A 24,838-nucleotide genomic window follows, 5' to 3' on the forward strand; every position below is an offset into this window, starting at 1 on the left:
TCTTTCTCTTATTTCTTCTTCCCTTTCTCTTCCCTTTTATCTTATATGCTGCACCTCGCGTCCTCTCTTTTCTTTTTTCGTACCTTTCCTCCACTTCTTTTATATTCTTTCCTCTCCTTTCTTTATCCTCTTCCTTCTTTCTCTTCCCAAAAATATGTTCCATCCTCAATTCTCTCTATTATTATTTCTTCTCCTCCTTCTCTTCCTTTTTCTCCTCTTCCGATATGGTGTTTTTTCTCTCTTGTTTTTGTTTTTCTCTTTCTCATGTTGCCCCTCTCGGTTTCTTTTCTCTCTCTTCTTCTCTCTTTTTATCGTTTATTTCCTCCTTTTTCCTGTTTGCTTTTCTCCGTTTCTTTTAGATCATTTTCTTTCCACCTTCTTTCGCGTTTCTTCGGTTCACTTATTTTAGTTCCGTTCCTTTAATTTGCTTCTTTTTCCCCTTTTCGTCTATATATTTTTTTTCTTCATTTTTTTTGTCATTGCCTTTTCTTTCGTCATCCCTTTTCTTTTTATTTCCTTCTCTTCATTCATCTTCTTTCACCTTTGTTTCTCTCTTTATCTTCCTATTTTCTTCCTTTTCTCCTCTCTATCAATCTGTTTCTTTCTCCTTTGGTTTTCTCTTTATCTTCCTATTTTCTTTTTTTTTCTCCTCTCTATCAATCTGCTTCTTTCTCTTATGTTTCTCTCTTTATCTTCCTTTTTTCTTCTTTATCAATCTCTTTCTTTCTCTTTTGTTTCTGTCTTTATCTCCCTATTTCCATATCCCCTTATTTTCGTCTCTTCCCTCTTCCCGTTCTCTTTTTTTCCCCACTCTTCTAACACTTATTTATTTCCTTCTTTCCTTCTCCTTCACATATTTTCTCGTTTCCTTCCTTCTTTCCTGTTCCAATCTTACTTCTTTTACCTTTTTATTATCTCCTTCCCATCTTTTCCAGTCCTCTTTTCCTGATCATCCTCTCAATCGCCAATTCCATTCATTCTCTTCTCCTCTCCCTCAGTTTCCATCTTCTTACCCTTAACTTTTCTTCCTTTTTTGCTCTCTCTCTCTCTCTCTCTCTCTCTCTCTCTCTCTCTCTCTCTCTCTCTCTCTCTCTCTCTCTCTCTCTCTCTCTCTCTCTCTCTCTCTCTCTCTCTCTCTTCCTCGATTTCTTCCTTTCTTCCTTTTCTCCAATCACACTTTTCTTCCTTTCAATAACTTTCTCATCTATTTGGCACCTTTCCTCCTCCTCCTCCTCCTCCTCCTCCTCCTCCTCCTCCTCCTCCTCCTCCTCGTTCCTCTTCCTCCTTCATTTCTTTCTTTTTCTTTTCTTTTTTCGCTTCCCTTCCTCAGCCTCTTTCCTATTTCTCTCTTCAATTATCATTCTCTTCCTTTCTACTTTAGTCCAACACCATTTTCCTCCTCCTCCTCCTCTTCCCCTCTAGCTCACTACCATTCCTCCACCTCCTCCATCTTTCTTTCTTTCCTCTTCTTTCCCTCCATCCCTTCCCTTCCTCTACCTCCTCCCCAATGTCGTTTTTTTTTTCGTTTAATCTGCTCCCCCTTTCATTAGCTATTATGTTCTACTCTAGTTAACCATCTTTTCTCCTTCCCCATCATTCATTCTTTCCTTCCTTCCTCTTCTTCCCTTCCATCCTCTCTTTCTTCCTCTATCACCTCTTCTTCTTTTTCATTTTATTTACGCTTCTCTTCCTGTTCTATTTGAGTTCTCTACACTTCTTCCTCCTCCTCTTATTCATCTTTCTTTTTCTCTCTTCTCTCTCCTCCTTCCTTTCCTCTACTGTCTTTCTGCTTTTTTTCCTTTTTTTTCTTTTATTCCTGTTCTATTCTAGTTCAATACTCCTCCTCCACCTCCATCTCCTCTTTCTCTTTTTTGTCTTTCCCTTCCTCTACCGTCTCTCTGCTTTTTACAATTGCTATTCTCTTCCTGTTCTATTCCTGTTCACCACCATTCCTAATCCTCTACCTCCTCCTCCTCTTCCATCCTTCTTTCTTCCTTCTCTGTTTCCCTCCTTCAGTTTCTCTACCGCATTTCTACTTTTTTTTCATCTCTTCCTTTTCGATTATAGTTCTCTACCCCTCCTCCTCCTTCCTCCTTCCTCCTCCATCTACTGATTCATCTTTTTTTCTCTCTCCTCTTCTCTTTCCTCCTTCAGTTTATCTACCGCCTTCCTACTTTTTTTTCATCTTCTCTTCTTGTTTGATTCTAGTTATCTATCCCTCCTCCTCCTTCCTCCTCCATCTACTCTTTCATCTTTCTTTCTCTCTCCTCTTCTCTTTCCTCCTTCCCTCCCTTCCTCTACCTCACGTTTCTGCCATCCATCTTCCTCCCTCAGGCGACCAGCCAAGGATGCTTCCAATAACCTTCCCTTCATTCTCTCTCTCTCTCTCTCTCTCTCTCTCTCTCTCTCTCTCTCTCTCTCTCTCTCTCTCTCTCTCTCTCTCTCTCTCTCTCTCTCTCTCTCTCTCTCTCTCTCTCTCTCTCTCTCTCTCTCTCTCTTCTATTTCTTCTTTTTTTCATTTTTCTTTTGTTCTTTTTATTGTTTCTTGTTACACACTCATCGTTAGGCTTTTGTTTTCTCTCTTTTCTTTCTTCATTCGGTCTGATTTTATTTCTCTTTTTCTTTGGTAACTTTAATTTTTTCTTTGTTATTTGCAATTATTATCTTTACCTGTTTCCTCTTTTTTTTCCGTTCTCTTTCCTTCACCTCTCCTCTGCTCTCTCTCTCTCTCCCTCTCTCTCTCTCATATTTTTTCTTTTATTTTTTTCTCCTCTCTGATTTTATTCATCACTTTTTCTTCACTAAGGTTCTTTTATATCCTCTTTCTGAAGTGTGTGCTTATATCATATTTACCTGTTTTCTCTTTTCTCCCCTCTTCTTTACATCCTTTCTCCTTCCTTCTCTCTCTCCCACACACATTTTCGTTTTTTCTCTCCTTTTTGTAACTTTTTATACGTTTTCTTCTTTTCCCTGATTATATTCCTACATTTTATTTTATTTTTATTTTCCTTTTTCCTTCTTTTTCTTGACTATTTGCAGTTATCAAACTATTCTCTCTTCTCTCCTCTTTTATTCACCTCTCCTCTTTTATTCATCTCTCCTCTTTTATTCATCTCTCCTCTTTTATTCATCTCTCCTCTTCTTCCTTCTCCCTCCTCTCCTCTTATCCCTCTCCTCTCTTTTCAGTTCCTTCTCGTCTCCCATTTCCTCTTCTTTTCGTTTCCCGCTACACGAGTTTTGCAGTTTACCTCCACCAATGTTTCCTCCTCCTCTCTTTACTATATTTTCTCCCTCCATCTCTCCCTTCCTTCCTTCCTTCCTTCCTTTCTGCCTTCCGTCCTCCTTCCCTTCGCTATATTCGTTCTTCTTATTTCTTGTTCTTTTTCCTCTCCTCTAGTGATAGTTTTCCATTCTCTTATTTCATCCGTTATTCCTTCCTCTTTCCTTTCTTTCTGTCCATTTGTTTCGTTCTTATCGCCATTATCTCTCTCTCTCCTTTTCTTGCTCTTCTTTTTCCTCTCCTTCTATGATATTCTCCATATTCTTATTTCACCCTTCCTTCCTTCCTCTTTCCATTATTTCTGCTCATTTGCTTCGTTCTTTTCGACATCATCTTTCTCGCCTTTCTTGATCAATTTTACCATCTTTTCATTTTTTTCCATACTCGATTTTCTCCTTTCTATCCTCTCTCCTTTTCTCTGTTCATTTTTCAATTTGTAATCTCCAGCATGTCTCTCGTTTTCATGTTCTTTTTCTCTCCTTTTTGCCATGTTTTCTTTTCTCTCTTGTTTCTTCATTTTTCTCGTCTTTTCTTCGATACATATTCATTTCACAGTTTTCATCATCATTTCTCGCTCTCCTCTCTCTTTTTTCCTCTCCTTTGTGTTATAATATTCTCCTCTCAGTATTTCTCAATATTATATATATTTTCCTCTTTCCACTTTCCCTCATTTCTTTCCATTATTTTCAGATACCTCTCATCACACTCATGCCTTCCTTTGCTTCTTTTTACAATACTTTTCATTCTCAGACTAAAACAAATTACACCTTACAATATATCACATTAGTCTACAGCATAAAACATACGGACGATGGCTACTCTTTACTTTTTACTTTTGTGGGAGCGGCGAGTAGCGGGCCTTTTTTTTCTCTCGTAACCGTTTTGTTGCCCTTGAGCCGTATCCTTTGATGCAAAAAAAGAAGCTAAAAACACAACATATATTAAGCTACACATAAAAACAGACACATACAAACACAAACTACAACATAAAACACAGCAAATTAAACTAGGCACAGAAACAGATAAATGTAGTTAAAGGAAAAAATATTAGTCTAGACAAACGGAGACAAACGGGGAAACTAAACTTAATATGGCCACGGAATTTTAGTACATCTCTCTCTCTCTCTCTCTCTCTCTCTCTCTCTCTCTCTCTCTCTCTCTCTCTCTCTCTCTCTCTCTCTCTCTCTCTCTCTCTCTCTCTCTCTCTCTCTCTCTCTCTCTCTCTCTCTCTCTCTCTCTCTCTCTCTCTCTCTCTCTCTCTCTCTCTCTCTCTCTCTCTCTCGTGCTTGGAAGAAGATTAAAAGTTTGCACCGAGAAGAAATGTATAAGTAGTAAAACAGAAGCTAAGCGGCCGTTTGCATCTAAAGGGGATCGGATCGCACAAAAAGTAGGATCTGAACGCATTCACTTGGAAATTTATGTAACGAAAAGCCATGGAGATAGGAGGATGATAGAGTTCGTGAGGGGTGGGGTAGAGAGAGAGAGAGTAACGAAAGGACTGATTTAAAGGGAAGAGTTTATGAAAAGAATGAAAGTGAAGAAAGTAAATAAGAAGGATGAGACGAAAGGAAGAATAATGAGAAAATAAAAAAGACACGATTTAAAAGAAAGAAAAAAAATGAGGGAATAAATAAAACATAAGAAGGGAGGAGGTGAAGGAAAGAATAATGAGGAAGAAAGATAGAATGCAAGAAAGGATTTAAAAAGGAGATGAAAAAGAAAAAAATTAGACATAAAAAACAAGATATAAAAAGAAGAAATATAGGGATGAAAGAATAAAGAAAAGAGAGAGAGAGAGAGAGAGAGAGAGAGAGAGAGAGAGAGAGAGAGAGAGAGAGTATATAAGGTTTGATAGGATTAGGTAGAGTGTTCAAAGTGCAATGCAATGTTACGTACTACAGCGTTGGAATCGAATACCATAAACGGTAAAAAGGACTGACTATAAGTGACTGGATATAAATTCATAATCGAGCCAGAAAATAATAACTGAAATAATGCAAAAGAAAAACGAGAAATGCAATATATGTAAGGAAATAGCAATGACTTGAAATGGGGAAAATGCGAATAGAAAAACAAATCAATAAAAAGGAAAATTAAAGATAAGACATGGATAAGACTAGAAAAATAAAGATATTGGTAAAATTGCGAATAGAAAAAAATCAATAAAAAGGAAAATTAAAGATAAGACATGGATAAGACTAGAAAAATAAAGATATTGGTAAAAATGTGAATAGAAAAAAGGATAAAAGCGAAAGAGAAACGAAAAGGATAAACCTATGATAAACACGGAGAAGGAAAGTACAGGAAAAAGGAAATAAAGAAATACACAAAAGGAAAGTAAAAAGGAAAAGAAAAAAAAGAAAAGGAGAAATGAAAACACACAGGGAAGGAAAAAAACAAGAAAAAGAAGAAAAAATGGACAAAAGGAAATGAATGAAAAATGAAAAAGAAAAGTACAGGAAAAAGGAAAAAAAGAAATACACAAAAGGAAAGTAAAAAAGAAAAGAAAAAAAAAGAAAAGGAGAAATGAAAATACACAGGGAAGGAAAAAAACAAGAAAAAGAAGAGAAAATGGACAAAAGGAAATGAATGAAAAATGAAAAAGAAAAATACAGGAGAAAGGAAAGAAAAAAATACACAAAAAAAAAGGAAAAAGGAAAAGAGAAAAGAAAAGGAAAAATTAAAATACACAGGGAAGGAAAAGACAGGAAAAAGAAAGTAGAAAGAATGGACAAAAGGAAATGAATGAAAAATGAAAACGAAAAATACAGGAGAAAGGAAAGAAAGAAGCACACCAAAGGAAAGGAAAAGAGGAAAAGAGGAAAGAAAAGGAGAAATGAAAATACGCAGGAAAGGAAAAAAGGAAAAAGAAGAAAGAATGGACAAAAGGAAATGAATGAAAAATGAAAAAAGAAAAATACAGGAAAAGGAAAGAAATACACAAAAGGAAAGGAAAAAGGAAAAGAGAAAAGAAATTAAAATACACAGGGAAGGAAAAAAACAAGAAAAAGAAACAAGTATGGACAAAAGGAAATTAATGAAAAATGAAAAGAAAAAAAAGAAAAAAGGAAAAGAAAAAATAACGTCCAATCTTTCCATGCATCGAAAACTTAGCAAAGAAAAAAAAGTAATATGATAAAAAAAAATCTTTCTTCTTTTACTTTTTTTTCTAGAGTCTTGACGAGTTCAGGATCGCGAGCGCCATGATAGGAAACAGGAAAAAAAGGAAAAAAATACCAAGACTTCAATATTCTGCATTAATTATTTAGTTCTGAACACTCAACTTCTTATTTTCTCTCCCGGTTACTTTTTCTCCTTCATATTTTATTTTCTTCCTTTCCTTCTTCCTTTCTTTCGAGAACATAACTGAATAAAAAGCGTCTGAAGTATTTGCATAATGTACACACTTGCATATTTTCTGATTTCTTCCTTTACTTATTTTTTTTATTTCTCCGTGTGTGTGTGTGTGTGTGTGTGTGTGTGTGTGTGTGTGTGTGTGTGTGTGTGTGTGTGTGTGTGTGTGTGTGTGTGTGTGTGTGTGTGTGTGTGTGTGTTTAGTTTCTGAAAATTGTTTACTTTATCTTATTTTTTTTACAATATATATTTTCGTATCATTCAGTTCATTCAATCAATCTTTTTGTTTTCATTGTCCCCTCACTTTTTTTTTCTATATATACTCATTTTCATATTTTTTTATATTTATTTCCTCAGTCTCAACAATTTCATATTCTTCGTGATCTCTATTACTGCATTTTATATTAGTCTTCAAAGGGTGCAAAAATAAAAGTTGATTTGTCTTTCTTTGTCTATCTACACGTTGCATACCAGACTTAATTCCTTCATCTATAACTCCATTCAACATAACTTGCCCTCCTTACACATCTACACATTTTTAGCTATCCATTAAAACACCCTTAAATATTTCCCATTTTCTTCCTATCATCCTACACTCAAAGCCTAATGCGACATAAATCTCCCTCTCTTTTGGTCACTCTTTACTTTTATATTATTCAGTACCAGCGTTTAGCGGGCTTTTTTTCTACACTTTTTTATGCCCATGAGCAGCTTCCTTTCCTGTATAAAGAAAAATGAGCACCGAGGCAACGCGCACCCATACTTTACTTCTTTACTTTAAAATAAAAATCAATTCGCCACCTTCCCCACTTTTTTATGCCCTTGAGCTGCTTCCTTTCCTGTATAACGAAAAATGAGCACCGAGGCAGCGCGCACCCATAAGTATGCCTTAAACTTTACTTCCCTACTTTAAAATAAAAATCAAGTCGCCTCCTTCCCCACTTTTTTATGCCCTTGAGCTGCTTCTCTTCCTGTATAAAGAAAAAACTGAGCACCAAGGCAACGCGCACCCATACGTATGCCTTAAACTTTACTTCCCTGCCTTATAATAAAAATCAACTCGCCTCCTTCCCTATTTTTTTTATGCCCTTGAGCTGCTTCCTTTCCTGTATAAAGAAAAAACTGAGCACCAAGGCAACGCGCACCCATACGCATGCCTAAAACTTTACTTCCTAACTTTAAAATAAAAATCAAGTCGCCACCTCACTTCCAGCTGGTGTGTCAGTCATCCCGGCGAAACTTTAAGCGATTCAGAGATTTCCTGCGAAAAATAAAAGTTGATTTGTCTTCGTAACAAAAGGATCAATTCACGACCTTATTCTTTTATTTTCTATCGGCACGAACTTTGCACTAATTACCCTGCCGTTCCAGGAGCCGCTCTCACAATGCGTCTTCGGCGAACGGCGAAATTAGCTTCTCATTTTCACGAACAGAAAATATATATGAAAGAGACTGTAATTTCCTTTCCTAATTCTCACGAGTAGACAAAAAAAAAAAGATAGAAATAAGGAATGATATCTATTAATTTGCTTCTAACTTCCATAAACGAGAAAATATATGCTTGAATACGACCAGAAACTTAAGATAGATAATTTGCTTCTAATACCACGAGCAGAAAATAAGATAGATGTATTCAGAAAGATATAGTAATTTTCCTCTGATTTCCACGGAGTCAAAAAGGGCGCGAATAAATATAGGGACAAAACGATGGACTGATGAATATATATAAAAAATAAAATGCAATAGAAAAGAGAGAATGAGAAAAGAGAGACCTTCTTACATAATTCAAACATCATTTTCGTATCTTTTTCAATCTTTCTTTCCCTTCTTTTCTTCGCCAATCAATCCAAAAACATATATACCAATAGAGAAAGAGGGAGGGAGAGGCACTTCCTAACACATTTCAACCATCATTTTTGTATCCCTATCAAATCCTCTTCCTTTCCTTTCCTTCACCAATAAAACAAAAACGCATCAAGTCTTAACTGAGTGGAATTGTAATGCACTCCACTTAGCATTCAGAGCCAACAAACACCAAACTCGTCGCTATTGTAACGTCCATTCTTTACCTCTCTTCCCACGCGTCTCGTCACCTGTAAAGATTCATTCCCATTGTGCAGGTGGGTGTGTTACCTATTGTCTTCTTCGCCCTCACCTGGACGGCCGAAGAGAAGGCTGGAACACACACCTTTGTCTCGCTCCATTTCAATTTCCATGTTTATTTGGGTTTGGTGGTTATGAAAGATATTACACTGTTCCTCACTCATTTTTATTTTCTAGACAACACTGAGGTGGAGTGATATATATGTAAAGTGATATAGGTAAGTGATATGAGAGAGAGAGAGAGAGAGAGAGAGAGAGAGAGAGAGAGAGAGAGAGAGCAACCAAAAAAGAAGGAATACATGAACGCTAAAATAAGAGAAAATAAAAATAAAATATAAAGAAAGCTGGAGAATGAATAGCTGGAGGAAATAATAATAATAAAAGTGAAAAAATAAATAAATAAAAACAGGGAGAAGGAAAATATAAACTGTTTCTACGTGTACACTGTTGACTGACTTCGTAGTTTTTGTTTTAGTTTGTTTTAGTTTTCATATTCATTGTTAGTTTTTCCTCTTTTATTTATTTCCTCAGTCATGTCCTTTAAGCCCCGTTCACACTGTGCCGACTCTGGGCCACGACAACCCAGCGACTCGGGGTATGTGAGGTCTTGGGTGTGAAATAGTGATGTGAAAGGGTCGCACATGGTGGGAAAGGGGTCTAGAAACGATCGTCGGATGCTGATTTGGCGCAGTGTGAAGGGGGCCTAAAAGTCGCTGGGTTGTCGTGGCCCAGAGTCGACACAGTGTGAACGGGGCTTTTCTTACGAAATATAATAACTTTGTACGTATATAGGACTCCTTTTCTATTTGTTATGTGCTTTTCGTTTCACTTCATTCCCATTTTCATGTTTGCTATATTCCTTTTTATGTTAACGTTTCGGAATCCTGTATTTTACCTATGAAGCGATATCGAGTAAACACTATTTCTACTTTTATACTTGTTGTTATTGTTGACCTTTGGCTTTCCGAGTTCAGTCTTTCACCTATGATAAAATGATGCTAACTCTTTTTGTTCTTTGTTATTTCATTCTATGCTTTTCGTTTTAGTCCAATTTCACTCTTGTTTACCTTTCCGAGTCCTGTCTTTTACCTACGAGAAAATAATGCTAACTCTTCTTGTCTTTCATTTCATTCTATACTTTTCGTTTTAGTCCAGTTTCACTCGTGTTTACCTTTCCGAGTCCTGTCTTTTGCCTACGAGAAAATAATGCTAACTCTTCTTGTCCTTCATTTCATTCAATATTTTTCGTTATAATCCAACTTCACTTTCATATCATTTTTCCACCTCTTGTTTACCTTTCCGAGTCCTGTCTTTTACCTACGACAAAATAATGCTAACTCTTCTTGTCCTTTGCAATTCTATTCTACACTTTTCATTTTAATCCAACTTCACTTTTGTCATTTTTTTCCCCCTGTTGTTTACCTTTCCAAGTCCTGTCTTTCACCTATGAAACAACATTGACTAAACTTTCTACCAAGAACTACTTTGCTCTTTTACTTTTCGATGCTTCTCGTCTTGATCTATTATTTTCGTATTCATAGATGTTTTCCTCTTTTATTTATCTTTCACTCTACTGCCTTTGACTTTCGAAACAATATTGACTGAACTTTGCATAGAAACCTACTTTGGTATTTATTTTTTAATTTTATACTTATCGTCTTAATCTATTTCCATTTTCATACTTACAGCAATTGTCCTCTTTTATTTACCTTTCATTCTACTGCCCTTTACTTACGAAAGAACAATATTGACTGAGCTATATATCGAAAACTACTTTGCTGATGTTATTTAATATTCCTCGTCTTAATCTATTCCCATTTTAATATTCACAGCCATTTTTCTCTTATTTGCCTTTCATTCTACTTCTCTTTACCTACGAAACAAAGAATACTGACAACTTTGTAATATAGAAACATACTTTGCTATTTTTTTTATTTTATACTTCACGTCTTAACCTATTTCCATTTTCATATCTATAGCTATTATCCTCTTTTATTTACCTATTATTTTACTTTTCTTTACCTACGAAACAAAGAATATTGACAATTTTGTAATATAGAAACCTACTTTGCTATTTTTTTATATTTTATGCTTCTCGTCTTAATCCATTTCCATTTATATATTCATAACCATTTTTCTCTTTTATTTTACCTTTCATTCAACAGCCCTTTACTTACGAAACAATAGTGAGTGAACCTTTCATATAAAACTACTTTGCTAATCATTTTATAACACATTTTTCGTCTTTATCAATTTCCATTTTTATATTCATAGTTATTTTCCTCCTATTTACCTTTTAATCTACTTCTCTTTACCTACGAAACAAAGAATATTGATAACTTTGTAATATAGAGACCTACTTTGCTATTTATTATATTTTATACTTCTCGTCTTAATCCATTTCCATTTTTATATTCATATCTATTTTTCTCTCTTTTTTGTTTTACCTTTCATTCAACAGCCCTTTACTTATGAAACAATACTGACTGAGCTTTGTATCTAAAACTCCTATGCTAATCATTTTATAAAACATTTCTCGTCTTTATCCATCTCCACTTTCATATTCATTCTTACTTTACCTCTTATCTAAACGTTTTCGTCTTCAATCATCTCCATTTTCATATTTAATCAAACCTTCCCTTCTTATCTAACCCTCCCAGCATCACAACCACGAACACGACAATCCTCATAATCAGATCCCGAACATGAAACTCTCCACCAACTTCCCTAACAAGTCGAGAATACCTGTCGTAAGTTATCTCACACAATCAACGCAATATTCTTCCCCATCCATTGTTAACGTGGGCGAGAGGGGCGTCGAGGAGGAAGTGGACTGAGGGGAGAGAAGGGGAAAAAAGGAGTGTGCAGATGCTCGGAAAGGAAGGGAAGGCATGAGAGGGAAGGAAGGGGCAAAAAAGATACCTGTGATTAGTGGATATGGAGGCAGAGCACGAGAGAGAGAGAGAGAGAGAGAGATGTCTCGATCGTGTGTGTGTGTGTGTGTGTGTGTGTGTGTGTGTGTGTGTGTGTGTGTGTGTGTGTGTGCGTGTGCGTGTGCGTGTGTGTGTACAAAAGAGATCTATAAATCAATGCCAGCGCTCTATTCAAAAAGTGTTATTTTTCCATTACATACACCAACACACACACACACACACACACACACACACACACACACACACACACACACATTGTCAAACCACCAACTCCATCAAAAACAGCAACAACAACAACAACTACTACTACTACTACTACTATCACTACTACTACTACTACTACTACTACTACTACTACAAAACAAGGGAAAAAAGTCATCAGTTGTACGATTCGACCCAATAACAATTTCTGAAACAATGAAATGCAAAACAATAGCACTGGAGAGGTTGCCAACTATACTCTCTTTCTCATTCCCTTCCTCCCTCCCTTCCTTCCTTCCCTCCTCCACTATTTTTTTTTTCGTCCGTTCTGCCTTCCTCCCCTTTTATCTTTTTTTCGTACCTTTATTGCTTTCCTTGCTGATGTGTTTAGGTAGACATTAGTTAGTTTTTTCTTTCTTCCGTAATTCATATATCAACTCCTCCTTTTTCCTTTTTTACATCAAAGGATACGGCTCAAGGGCGACAAAAAGGGTACAAAAAAAAAAAAAAGCCCGCTACTCGCCGCTCCCAAGTCTAGTCTTTCTAACAAGTGTAGCTATGTAGAACTGCTTTTCCGTTTATTTTATTCTATACTCTGCGTTTTAATCATTTCCACTTTCATATACATTGGACTTTTAGGTTGAGAGATAAACTCCAAGGACCTGAAAAACTTAGAGCTGGACTTGGGGCTTAAAAAATAGGTTTAGAGTTTGTGAGGTGGAAATATAAGATGATAATTGGGCTGAAAATGTTTAGATATGGACTTAGACCTTTGAAACAGATACTCCTTTTTCGAGTCCCGTCTTTTCCCAGCGAAACAATATTAAGTAAATTACAATCTAGAACTCGTTAACTATTTACATTCTTATTTTTTCCTCATTTTTCTACGCCTTTCTACATCCCCTATATTCATTCTACCATCCTTTCCTTTCTTCTTTTCATCTTTTCTCTCTCCCTTTCTTCTCATCCCCGCCACCTCTCTCTCTCTCTCTCTCTCTCTCTCTCTCTCTCTCTCTCTCTCTCTCTCTCTCTCTCTCTCTCTCTCTCTCTCTCTCTCTCTCTCTCTCGCCTTCACCTGGGCAAGCATAATTAGCCGTTAAAGGTGGCAACAGGTACGTTAAGGAGGGGAAAGGGAAACCAGGTGGACAAAAGGACACTGAACTTTGCATTTTAATTCTGTTCTTTATTTGTTTTTTACTTTTTTTCTTTGGGCAAAACAGGACAATTTCACTACAATATAAAATGTGTGCTGGAGTTTGTTTTGTTTGTTTTGTTTGTTTTGTTTTAAGTGATGAATGCAAGTTTATGTTATGTATATCTATTATTTTTCCTCCATCTCTTGTTTTCTGTGTTTCTCTATTGCTTCTTTTTCTCTTATTCTTTCCCTCATATGTTTCTTCACCCTCTTTTATTTTATTATCTCTTTCTCTCTCTTATTTTCTCTTCATCTTTAATCTCTTTTTTGTTTGTTTTATTTCTCTACTCTTTTCCTGTTACTCTTTCCTTCATATGTTCCTGCTCCTTCTTTCTTTCTTTCCTTCTTTCTCTCTCATTCTTTCCTTCGTGTTTTCTTTATTTCTTTCCTTCTTTCTCTCTCATTCTTTCCTTCGTGTTTTCTTTATTTCTTTCCTTCTTTCTCTCTCATTCTTTCCTTCATGTCTTCTATATTTCTTTCCTTCTTTCTCTCTCATTCTTTCCTTCGTGTTTTCTTTATTTCTTTCCTTCTTTCTCTCTCATTCTTTCCTTCATGTTTTCTTTATTTCTTTCCTTCTTTCTCTCTTCCATTCGTTCATTCATATCTTACACCTCTCTATTTCTTTCATTCTCTCTCTCTCTCTCTATTTCTTTCCTTCTTTCTCTCTCATTCTTTCCTTCATTTCTTCTTTATTTCTTTTTTTTCTCTCTTCCATTCGTTCGTTCATATCTTACACTTCTCTATTTCTTTCATTATCTCTCTCTCTCTCTCTCTCTCTCTCTCTCTCTCTCTCTCTCTCTCTCTCTCTCTCTCTCTCTCTCTCTCTCTCTCTCTCTCTCTCTCTCTCTCTCTCTCTCTCTCTCTCTCTCCCATTTCCTCTCTCTCTCTTTTCCACCCCCTCTCTCTCTCTTTTCCCCTCTCTCTCTCTCTCTCCATTTCCCTCTCTCTCCCCATTTCCCCTCTCTCTCTCATTTCCCCCTCTCTCTCCATTTCCTCTCTCTCTCTCATTTCCCCCTTCTCTCCCATTTCCCCTCTCTCTCTCATTTCCTCTCTCTCCCATTTCCTCTCTCTCTCTCATTTCCCCTCTCTCTCATTTCCCCCTCTCTCTCCCATTTCTCTCTCTCATTTCTCTCTCTCTCATTTCCCCCCTCTCTCTCTCTCTCATTTCCCCCCTCTCTCTCACATTTCCCCCCTCTCTCTCTCTCTCCCATTTCCCCCCTCTCTCTCCCATTTCCTCTCTCTCCCATTTCTCTCTCTCTCATTTCCCTCTCTCTCTCTCATTCTCCTCTCTCTCATTTCCTCTCTCTCCTCTCTCTTTTTCTCTCTCTCTCTCTCTCTCTCCTCTCTCTCACTCTCTCTCTCTCTCTCTCTCTCTCTCTCTCTCTCTCTCTTTGTTTTTACCTTTCCCTACCTTACAGCTTCACCCAAACAAAACAACACAAAAAAACAATAAACTCGCACAGAATCTTGCACAACCATTCTCCAACAAGTGCCCGCTGAAATATTCCCTTTGTATCCATGTATTTGCTAATGGACTGTGTCGTTGGCGAGGTATTTGGGAGGAGAAAACAAGTCATTCTTATTACTCCAGCGCGCGGGTACAAGGACACACTATACCGGGTCCTTGCTCTTGCGCGACACTGAGCCTTGTGTACAGTGAGCTTAGGGGCGAGTGATAAATGAGGGTTCTTTATTATTCTGTAAAGGGGGAGAGAGAGAGAGAGAGAGAGAGAGAGAGAGAGAGAGAGAGAGAGAGAGAGAGAGAGAGTGTGTGTGTGTGTGTGTGTGTGTGTGTGTGTGTGTGTGTGTGTGTGTGTGTGTGTGTGTGTGTGTGTGTGTTTGCTCTGTCAATTAGAAGTCATAGAAACAAACATATTCTTTTATTACCTGTTTTGAAAGTATAGAGACACGGAAAGTGGAAAAAACATGTTTATTCTTATTTCAACACGCATTGCAAGTCATAAAAAATATACTCCTTTGTTATTTATTTAAGAAATATTGAAACGACAAAAAGGGAAAACTGGAGGAAAATATTTGAACATGAAAAACGGCTGTTCCATCTCAAAGTGAGAGAAACAAAATATAGTGTTTAAGATTAACGCTTAGGAATAGTTAAAAGAAATCGAGTTCTCTGATGCTTACCTTGAAGAATTTATCAACAAAGAAATAACAAGATATAAGCACTTAATGAATAAAAACAAAAATGACAATTGTAGTATGAGCACCTAAATAAGAATACCAAACATGAGAAACAAATCGAATATAAATTACTGATAAAAAAAAAGTAGAATGGGATAGAAGTAAACATAAGAATCGTCAAAGCGTAAAGATATAAAGAAAGGGAGATAGAGACCAAAAAAATAGAAGGAAAAAATCGTAGACAAAAATAAAAGAGAAAACAAGAAAAGGGAAAAGTAAGTAACAAAAACAACGTAAACAATTAAAGATAGATAGAAAGACATACAGGTAAAGAGAGATAAAAGACAAAAAAAAAATGGAGAAAAGAGAAGACAAAAAAGAATCCAAAAAAGAGAAAACAAGAGGAAAGGGATCAATAAGTAACAAAATCAACGTAAACAATTAAAGATAGATAGAAAGATAGGTAGAGATAAGAGACAAAAAATAGGAAAGAAAAGTAGACAAAAAAATCCAAAAATGAGAAAACAAGAGAAAAGAGAAAAGTAAGTAACAGAATCAACGTAAACAAATGCAGACGGATACAAAGAAAGAAGGCAAAGAAGCAAAATAAACAGGACAGACCAAACACTAGACAAGGAATACAAGAACCAGGACCAAGGGAAACAAGAGCAGGAGAGGAAAAGCAAACAGGATCGCCATGAGGAGACCTTGATGCCCCAGAAACACACACGAAAGATAACACATAAAAAAACACGGAGATTTGCACACGACAACACGACGAACCGATAGACGAGACGAACAAGGAGAAAGAGGGCAACAAGGTGAAACAGCGGAACAAAGAGACATAGAGGAACAAGGAGACATAGAGGAACAAGGAGACATAGAGGAACAAGGAGAAACAGAGGAACAAGGAGAAACAGGAACAAAGAGACATAGGGGAACAAGGAGAAACAGAAACAAGGAGAAACAGAGGAACAAGGAGACATAAAGGAACAAGGAGACATACAGGAACAAGGAGAAACGGAGGAACAAGTAAAAAGAGACAGAGAGAGATAAAGGTGAGAAAGAATAAAACAAACCAGAGGAACAAATCGTACAAAGAAAGGAAAAGAAGAGAGAAGAAGCAGAGGAGCAAGGAGAAGCAGAGAAAAGGAGAGATAAAGACGAGGAAGAACAAGACAACTAAAGGGAAAAATTCGCACGAAGAAAAGAAGAAGCAGAGAAAACAGGAGAATTCACGCAAAACAAGACAAACCATTAGCCAAGACAAAGCAAGAAAAGAAGACGATAGAGGAAAAAAACACGAGAATTCACACAAAACAAGACAAACCATTAGACAAGACGAAAAAAAAACAAGACGGTAAAGAAAAAATAAAACATGACCCAAGAAGAAGAGAGGAAAAGGGAAAAGAAAATAATTATACACAAGAAGACATTACAAGACAAACAAGAAGAGAAGAAACACACAGAGAGATAGACAAAGACCAGACAGCATAACCCAACTCGGAAAAACAATCCACAATCACTGAAATAACGAGGAATCGGAGAATAAGAAGCAAGAGAAAGAACACACAAAATCAGACCATTAGACACGAAATAAAATAAAGAAACCAAAAGAGAGATAAAAGTCGAGTAAGAAGAATTATCCCCCGTCATTGATAAACCAAGGAAGAGAAGGAACGAGAGAATTCACACACAACAAAAAGGAGAAGATGCACAGAGACAAAGGAAGAGAAACAGAGATAGAGACGAGAAAGACGAACACGAAGAAAGAAGAAAATAAGAATCCACAGTCATTGATAAGACAAGGAAATAAAAGAGAAGAAGACGCAAGAGAGTTCACACACAACAAACCGGAAAAGAAGAGAAAGAAAGACACGGAGAAAGAGAAACAGAGATGAAGACGAGAAACAAGAACACGAGACAGAAGAAGAAACCACGTCACTGATAAACCGAGGTAGAGAAGAAGAAGAAACACAAGAATTCACACAAATAAAAAACAAGACCAACCATTTACGCAAGACGAAATGGAAGGGAAACAGAGAAAAGGAAAATTGGATAAAGACGGAAAAGGGCATCACTAAACACAAAAAAAACTGTAGGCGTTAATAAACCGAGAAAGAGAAGAGGAAACAGAAATTCACACACACACAAAACAAAAAGACCAACCATTTAAACAAGACGAAAAGGAAGGGAAACAGAGAAAAAGAAAGATAGATAAAGACGAAAAAGGACAACACAAAACAGGACAAAAAAAAAACTAGAGGCGTTAATAAACTGAGGAAGAGAAGAGGCAACAGAAATTCACACACACACACACACACACACACACACACACACACACACACACACACACACACACACACACACACACACACACACACCTCTCCTCCTGAAATTGACCTCTCTGTCGGCCACCTCTTTTGATTCTTTTTTGTAGGAGCAGCGAGTAGCGGGATTTTTTTATATTTTTTTTTGTTTCCTTTTTTTGTGTGCCCTTGAGCTGTCTCCTTTGGTGTTAAAACACACACACACACACACACACACACACACACACACACACACACACACACAACAAGACAAACGAAAAGACAGAGAAATACAAAGTGAGGAAGAGGAAGACGAAAACGCACCCTCAGAACAATCCGCAATCACTGATAAGCCTCCGAGACACACGAGGATGAGGAGCAACACGGGAATTCACGCCAGACAGGACGGGGACACTAAACCTCCCGCGCTGACGTGGATCGCGAAGCCAACCCAGGCGAGGGAAATTGAGGACCGGGCGGGAGGGAGGTTGTCAGGAAGAGGAGGAGGGAGGGAGGTAGACAGAGAGGAAGGAATGAAGTAGAGAAAGCAATGGAGGAAAGGAGGCCGGGTCAGGAAGAGAGGAAAGAAGCCAGAGAGGAAGGCAAGTAGGAAAAAAATGGTTAGATCGGGGAGGAAGGGAGGAAGAAAGGAAGAAGAGAAAGGAAGGGGAAAGGCAAAAATAGGCAAAGAGTAGGAATGAAAGGAACAAAGATAGAGAGGAAGGAAGGAATGCTAGAAAAGGAGAGAAGAAGGGAAGATACCAAGGAAACAAGGAAGGTAGGAAGGAAAAAGAGGATGGTAGGAATGAAGGAAAGGAAATAAGGTAGGAAGGTAGGAGGAGGGAAAGGAAGGAAGGTTGGAAGGTTTTATCAGGAAGGGAGAAAAGAAGGAAGGCAGGGTCAGGTTAGGTCAAGGAGAAGGAAACAAGACAAGAAGAAAAAGGAAGGAGATGAAGAAGAAAGGCTAGATTACAGAGGAAAGAAGAAAGGAAGAAAGAGTAAGGAAGGATAGGAAGAAAGGGAGGGAAGAACGAAAAAACGGAGGGTCAGGAACAAAGGAAGGAAGGATGGAAGGCAAGGAAAGGAGGGAGGAAGGGAGAAAAAAAGGAACAAAAAGGAAGCGAATTGGGAAGAAAGGACGCTAGGATGAGTCAGTGAGGAAGAATGGAAGGAGAGAAGGAAGAAACTAACAGAGCAAGTTACAATAGGTACACTTAAGACAGAGGAGGAGGAGGAGGAGGAGGAGGAGGAGGAGGAGGAGAAGAAAGATTAGGAGGAGGAGGAGCAAAAGAGATCAAAAGAAGGCATGGAAAGTAACAGGAGGAGGAGGAGGAGGAGGAGGAGGAGGAGGAGGAGGAGGAGGTAGAAGAGGAGGAGGACGAATAAAGAAGTACAAAGGAAAAGCAAATAGCAACAGACTTCTTGGTCCTAACTAGGCTGTTTGTTGTTGCTACCATCTACTCTAATCTACGAAACAAGACAAACCATTAAACAAGACGAAGAAATAAAGAAGACGGAAAAGAAAAAAAAACAAGACCCAAGAAGAGAGGAGGAGGAGGAGGAGGAGGAGGAGGAGGATTCAAAGTGGAGAGTTTTACGGTGCATTTTAACGTTTTTTACTTCCTTTCTCATTTCTTCCTTCATTTTTTTCCTTCCTCCTTCACTTCGATCTTCAACTACTTTTTTTCTCTTCTTTATTTCCTCCTCCTCCTCCTCCTGGTCCTTCTCTAGTACATTCTTCCCACTCATCTTTTTTTCCTATAGGTTTCTCTCATCTTTTTCCCTCTTTAAACGAACGGACTCCTCCTCCTCCTCCTCCTCCTCCTTCGTCTATACCCTCAGGCAAGCTTACCTAACCATTCTCTCTTACACAATCCGATTCTGTTTTTCTCCCTCTCTCTCTCTCCCTCTCTCTCTCCTATACCAAATAAACTTTTCTCTATCACACTAAAGGAAACTCTTACCTGCCGGCGAACACCTGTACCTACACCTTTCCCTCCCACGCTAGTTTTTCTCCCTCTCCCCTTTTTTTTCTCTCTCTTCGTAGCCCTTAGAGTCCATTCCCAAGCTTTTCCGGTCCGCCCAATCAAGGCCTATTGTACTCGTGTCTCTCCTAGTCCCTTCCTGCTCTCCTGTCCCCTCCTTGAAGTCTGTTTGTTGTGGTAGTTACTGTCTATTCCCCACGCTTCATGTCCCCCTCTGGAAGGCCTCTTGAAGGACATACAAATTACCCACTTCAGAGAAAATACATCCTTCTTTTTTGTTTGTGTGTGTGTGTGTGTGTGTGTGTGTGTGTGTGTGTGTGTGTGTGTGTGTGTGTGTGTGTGTGTGTGTGTGTGTGTGTGTGTGTGTGTGTGTGTGTGTGTGTGTGTGTGTGTGTGTGTGTGTGTGTGTGTGTGTGTGTACTGACTTGTTCCTCTTGTAGGTTTTCGTCTGCTTTTATCTTCCTCTTTCGCCTTTAATTCTCTCCATCGGTGTTTTTATTTTAAGTCTAACATCGCCAGTTTTTTTTACTATTTATTTTCTTTCGTTTGTGTTCTCCATCGATGCTTTTTTTTGTGTCTTCGTCTTCCTTCTTCCTTTTATTTTTGTTACTTTTATTTTTTCTTTCTGTTTTATTCTTTTCTACTTAATCTAGTCATCTACTCTTTACTCCCTTTTCGCATTTCTTCCTGGACTTCCTACTTTCCCACCTCCCCTTTTCTCTCTCCACAAATTCCTCACACTATGTAAAAAAAAAGTAAATATGAAAGAAAGTAAAACATATTAATAATGAAATGTTACAGGTAGGAAAAGCAAAAGATATATTGAAGAAAAAAAAAGTGATAGAGAAATGACGTGAACACCTTGAGAAGAAGTAAATAAAATAAATATAGAGAAGAAAGATCAGAGAAAGGAAGACAAATTAAAGTGTTAGAGAATATAAACGAAAGAGAGTAAGTTAATCCACGTAAAGAGAAAAGTATATATAAAATTAACAGAAGAAAACAAACAGACAAGAAAAACAGGTTGATATAGGAAACAAACGAAGAAAAATGTGAACAGGTGAAATAAATAAGGAGAAAAATAGAAGAAAAAAAAGAAGAAAAATGAGAATGGCAAACAAAAAATATCGGTGGAGAAAAGAAACGTGAAAATAAGTAAAAAATAAATAATCAGGCAAAGCGTTAAGAGAAAAAATAAAATAAAAGATACGCCGATGAAAGTAATAAGAACAAGAGAAAAAATATGTAACTTGAACCTTGGTGGGAAAGGGAAAGGAAAAATATAAAAAAAGTTAGAAAAAGCGAAACGAAAATATCTGACTAAAAACCTTGGTGGGGGAGAAGGAAAAAAATGAAAATAGAAAAACAGCGAAAAACACGATGTCTCCTTATTTGAACTAAACCTTGGTGGGAGAGAAAAAACAAATACACGAAAAGAAAAAATACCCCCCCCAAAAAAAATACATCTTGACTTACACGTTGGCAGAGAAAAAAAACACTTATAAATCAGAACTTAAACAAAACCTTGGTGGAAGAGAAAGCAAATACCACAAAGAAAAAAAACAGTAAGAAACGATAAAATAATCATCTATAATTAATCCCCTTGGCAGAGAGAAAGAAAAAAAAATAACTTAAAATATAACTATAACAAAACCTTGGTGGAAGAGAAAGCAAATACCACAAAGAAAAAAACAGTAAGAAACGAAGTAATAATCATCTATAAATAATTCCCTTGGCAGAGAAGGAAACAAACACTTAAAACAGGACTAAAACTAAACCTTGGTGGAAGAGAAAGCAACCACAAAGAAAAAAACAGTAAGCAACGAAAAAAAAAAATCCATCTTCAGTTAAACCCTTGACAGAGAGAAAGAAGAAAAAAAAACTTAAAATAGGACTAAAACTAAACCTTGTGGGAGAAAAAGCAAATACTACAACAAAAAAACAAACAAAAAAAAAACAGTAAGAAAGAAGCGAAAAAAAATCCATCTTCAGTTAAACCCTTGACAGAGAGAAGGAAAAAAACACGTATAAAACAGGACTAAAACGAAACCTTGGTGGGAGAAAAGAGCAAATACTATACAAAAAAATAAAACAGTAAAGAAAGAAACGAACAAAATCCACCTTCAGTCCAACCCTCGGCGGAGAGAGAAGAAAAAAAAAACGTATAAAACAGGACTAAAATAAATCTTGGTGGAAGAGAAAGGAAACACCACAACAACAAAAAACAAAAACAAAACAGTAAAAGAGAGAAAAAAAAAAGGTCCATGTTCAGTTAAACCCTCGGCGGAGAGAAGGAAAAAAAACACGTATAAAACAGGACTGAATCACCGCCTCTCACCATGGACCCCGCCAGGATACTCCAGATCATCACTAACAGCACGTGGATGGGTGAGTAGCGCTTGTTTTGTGTTCCCCGTAAACCTGTAAGACTGTCCTGTTTTGGTGATCCAGTTGAAAGTTTTCCGTTAGGTGATCCCGTTGAAAGTTTGTGTTCACCGATTTTTGTTTTGTTTTTGTTTGCCATTCTCATTTTTCTTCTTTAATGTGTTTGTTGCTTTTATTTTATCTTTCTCCAGGTGTTCACGTTTATTTGTTCCCATGTTCGATTTGGGTAAAAGGTGATTTGGAGTGATTTTTTCCCCTCTTTTTTTATGGTGGTGATGGTTTTTACTTCTACGTCTGCTGCTACTACTACTACCACCACTACTACTACTACTACTACTACTACTACTACTACTACTATTACTACTTTTTCACTTCCTGTTTTCATTTCGATGTATCTTTTTTTTTCCATTTAATTCTCCCTCTTCTACATAACTGTCTCATCTACGCTGCTACTACTACTACTACTACTACTACGTCTACTTTTTCACTTCCTGTTTTCAATTCGTTCTATCTTTTTCCTCATCTAACTATCCCTCTTCTTCTAAAAGCATCTTTCATTTAAGTTTTCTCAATTTAGGTAAAAGCTGATTTGAAGTGGGGTGGGGTCCTCTTTTTATGCTGTTGATAATGGGGTTTATTTTATTTATACCGCTACTATTTTTCACCTATTCTTAATTCATTCCATCCTTTTCACATCTTATTCTCTCTCTTTTCTTCTTAACTTTTCTCTCATTCACGCTTTCTCAATTTGGATGAAAGGTGATTTAAAATGTTTTGCAACTCCTAATACTACTACTAGTACTTTTTCATCTTCTGTTTTCATTTCATTCCACCATTTCTTCCATTTTATTCTCCTTCTTCTTCTTAGCTTTTCTCTCATCCACGCCTTCTCAATTTAGATAACAGTTGATCTGATATGTTTTGCTACTCCTAATACAACTACTAAATTATCATCTTCTGTTTTCATTTCATTCCATCATTTCTCCCATCCAATTCTCCTTCTCCATCTCCAACTTTCTCAATTTAGGTAAAAGCTGATTTGAAGTGCTTTTTTTCCTCTTTGTTTTGCTACTCCTAATACAACTACTAATTTTCCATCTTCTGTTTTCATTTCATTCCACCATTTCTACCATTTTATTCTCCTTCTTCTTCTTAACTTTTCTCTCATCCACGCTTTCTCAATTTAGATGAAAGGTGATTTGAAATGTTTTGTTACTCCTAATACTACTACTACTTTTTCATCTTCTGTTTTCATTTCATTCCACCATTTCTACCATTTTATTCTCCTTCTTCTTCTGAACTTTTCTCTCATCCACGCTTTTTCAACTTGAATGAAAGGTGATTTGAAATGTTTTGCGACTCCTAATACAATTACTAGTTTTTCATCTTCTGTTTTCATTTCATACCACCAATTCTACCATTTTATTTTCCTTCTTCTTCTTAGCTTTTCTCTCATCCACGCTTTCTCAATTTGAATGAAAGGTGATTTGAAATGTTTTGCGACTCTTAATACAACTACTAGTAATTTTTCATTTCCCATTTTCATTTCATTCCACCATTTCTACCATTTTATTCTCCTTCTTCTTCTTAACTTTTCTCTCTTCTACACTTTCTCAATTTGGATGAAAGGTGATTTGAAATGTTTTGCGACTCCTAATACTACGACAAGTACTTTTTCACATCCCGTTTTCATTTCGTTCCATCATTTCGTTCATCCAATTTTTTTTCCCTTTATCTTCTTAACTTCTCTCTCATCCACGCTTTCTCAATTTAGATAAAAGCTGATTTGGTATGTTTTGCTACTCCTAATACAACTACGAGCACTTTTTCACACTCCGTTTCCGTTCCATTCCATCATTTTCTCATTTTATTCTGCTTCTTTTTCTTAACTTTTCTCTCATCTACACTTTCTCAATTTAGATAAAAGCTGATTTGGTATGTTTTTCGTCCACTTTTTCTGCCTTTACTATTACTCTCTACTTCTACTGCTGGTACGCCTTTTTTTGGTATATAATTGGGTATTAATATATATTGAAAATTGTACTCTCATTGACGATTACGAATTGAGGTCCAAGTGAATGTGTGTTATTTTACTCCAAAGGAAAGAAATGGAGAAGCAACATACTGGTCTCTATTCAAATTTCAACTCATTTCATGATTATGGATTTATTATTTTGTATTATATATAGTCAGCTTTGAACCTTCGTATTATGGTCTACGGATCACGAAATGCGGTACAGGTAGGTGTGTTTCTTGATATCAAAGGAAAGAAACGCAACAGAAGCATACACGTAGCCAACTCATTTCATAGCTTATAGATTTAAAATGAGGTGCAGGAATGTGTTATATTTTACTTCGTGGATATGTAGGTGAAGTTTGTTGGCTTTTATACAAATTTCAACTCTTTTTATGATTTAATAATTTAGTATTGAGTGTTACACATAGCACATTCATTTTATTATTTACGAATTTAAATAGAGGTGCAGGAATGAGTGTTATATTTTACTTCGTGGATATGTAGTTAAAGTTTGTTGGCTTTTATATAAATTTCAACTCTTTTTATGATTTAATAATTTAGTATTGAGTGTTACACATAGCATATTCATTTTATTATTTACGAATTTATATAAGAGGTGCAGGAATGAGTGTTATATTTTACTTCGTGGATATGTAGGTGAAGTTTGCTGGATTTTATATGAATTTAAACTCTTTTATGATTTTTAAAAATTTAGTATTGAGTGTTACACATAGCCAATTCATTTCATTATTTACGGATTTAAAAATGAGGTGCAGAAATGTGTGATCTATTTTACTTTGTGGATATGTAGTTGAAGTTTGCTGGCTTTTATACAAATTTCAACTCTTTTATGATTTATTATTTTTTTGTTGAGTGTTACACATAGCACATTCATTTTATTATTTACGGATTTAAAATGAGGTGGAAGCATGTGAGT

The 24,838-nt window shown here is 36.6% G+C and overlaps 1 protein-coding gene across 6 annotated transcripts in view; it reads left to right on the forward strand.

Moving 5' to 3' along the window:
- Positions 1 to 24,838, forward strand: part of LOC127002088 (putative neural-cadherin 2) — a 267,960-nt gene that overhangs the window by 32,406 nt on the left and 210,716 nt on the right. For 5 of the 6 annotated variants that reach the window (XM_050867541.1, XM_050867544.1, XM_050867545.1 and 2 more), the window contains exon 2: positions 20,301 to 21,887. In XM_050867541.1, coding sequence (XP_050723498.1) covers positions 21,839 to 21,887 — 49 coding nt within the window. In that variant the 5' untranslated portion in view covers positions 20,301 to 21,838. The remainder of the gene's footprint in view (positions 1 to 20,300; positions 21,888 to 24,838) is intronic. The other variant, XM_050867542.1, reaches the window with a different exon arrangement.

The sequence above is a fragment of the Eriocheir sinensis genome, chromosome 22 (assembly GCF_024679095.1).
Source record: "Eriocheir sinensis breed Jianghai 21 chromosome 22, ASM2467909v1, whole genome shotgun sequence".
Taxonomy (NCBI): Eukaryota; Metazoa; Arthropoda; class Malacostraca; order Decapoda; family Varunidae; genus Eriocheir; species Eriocheir sinensis.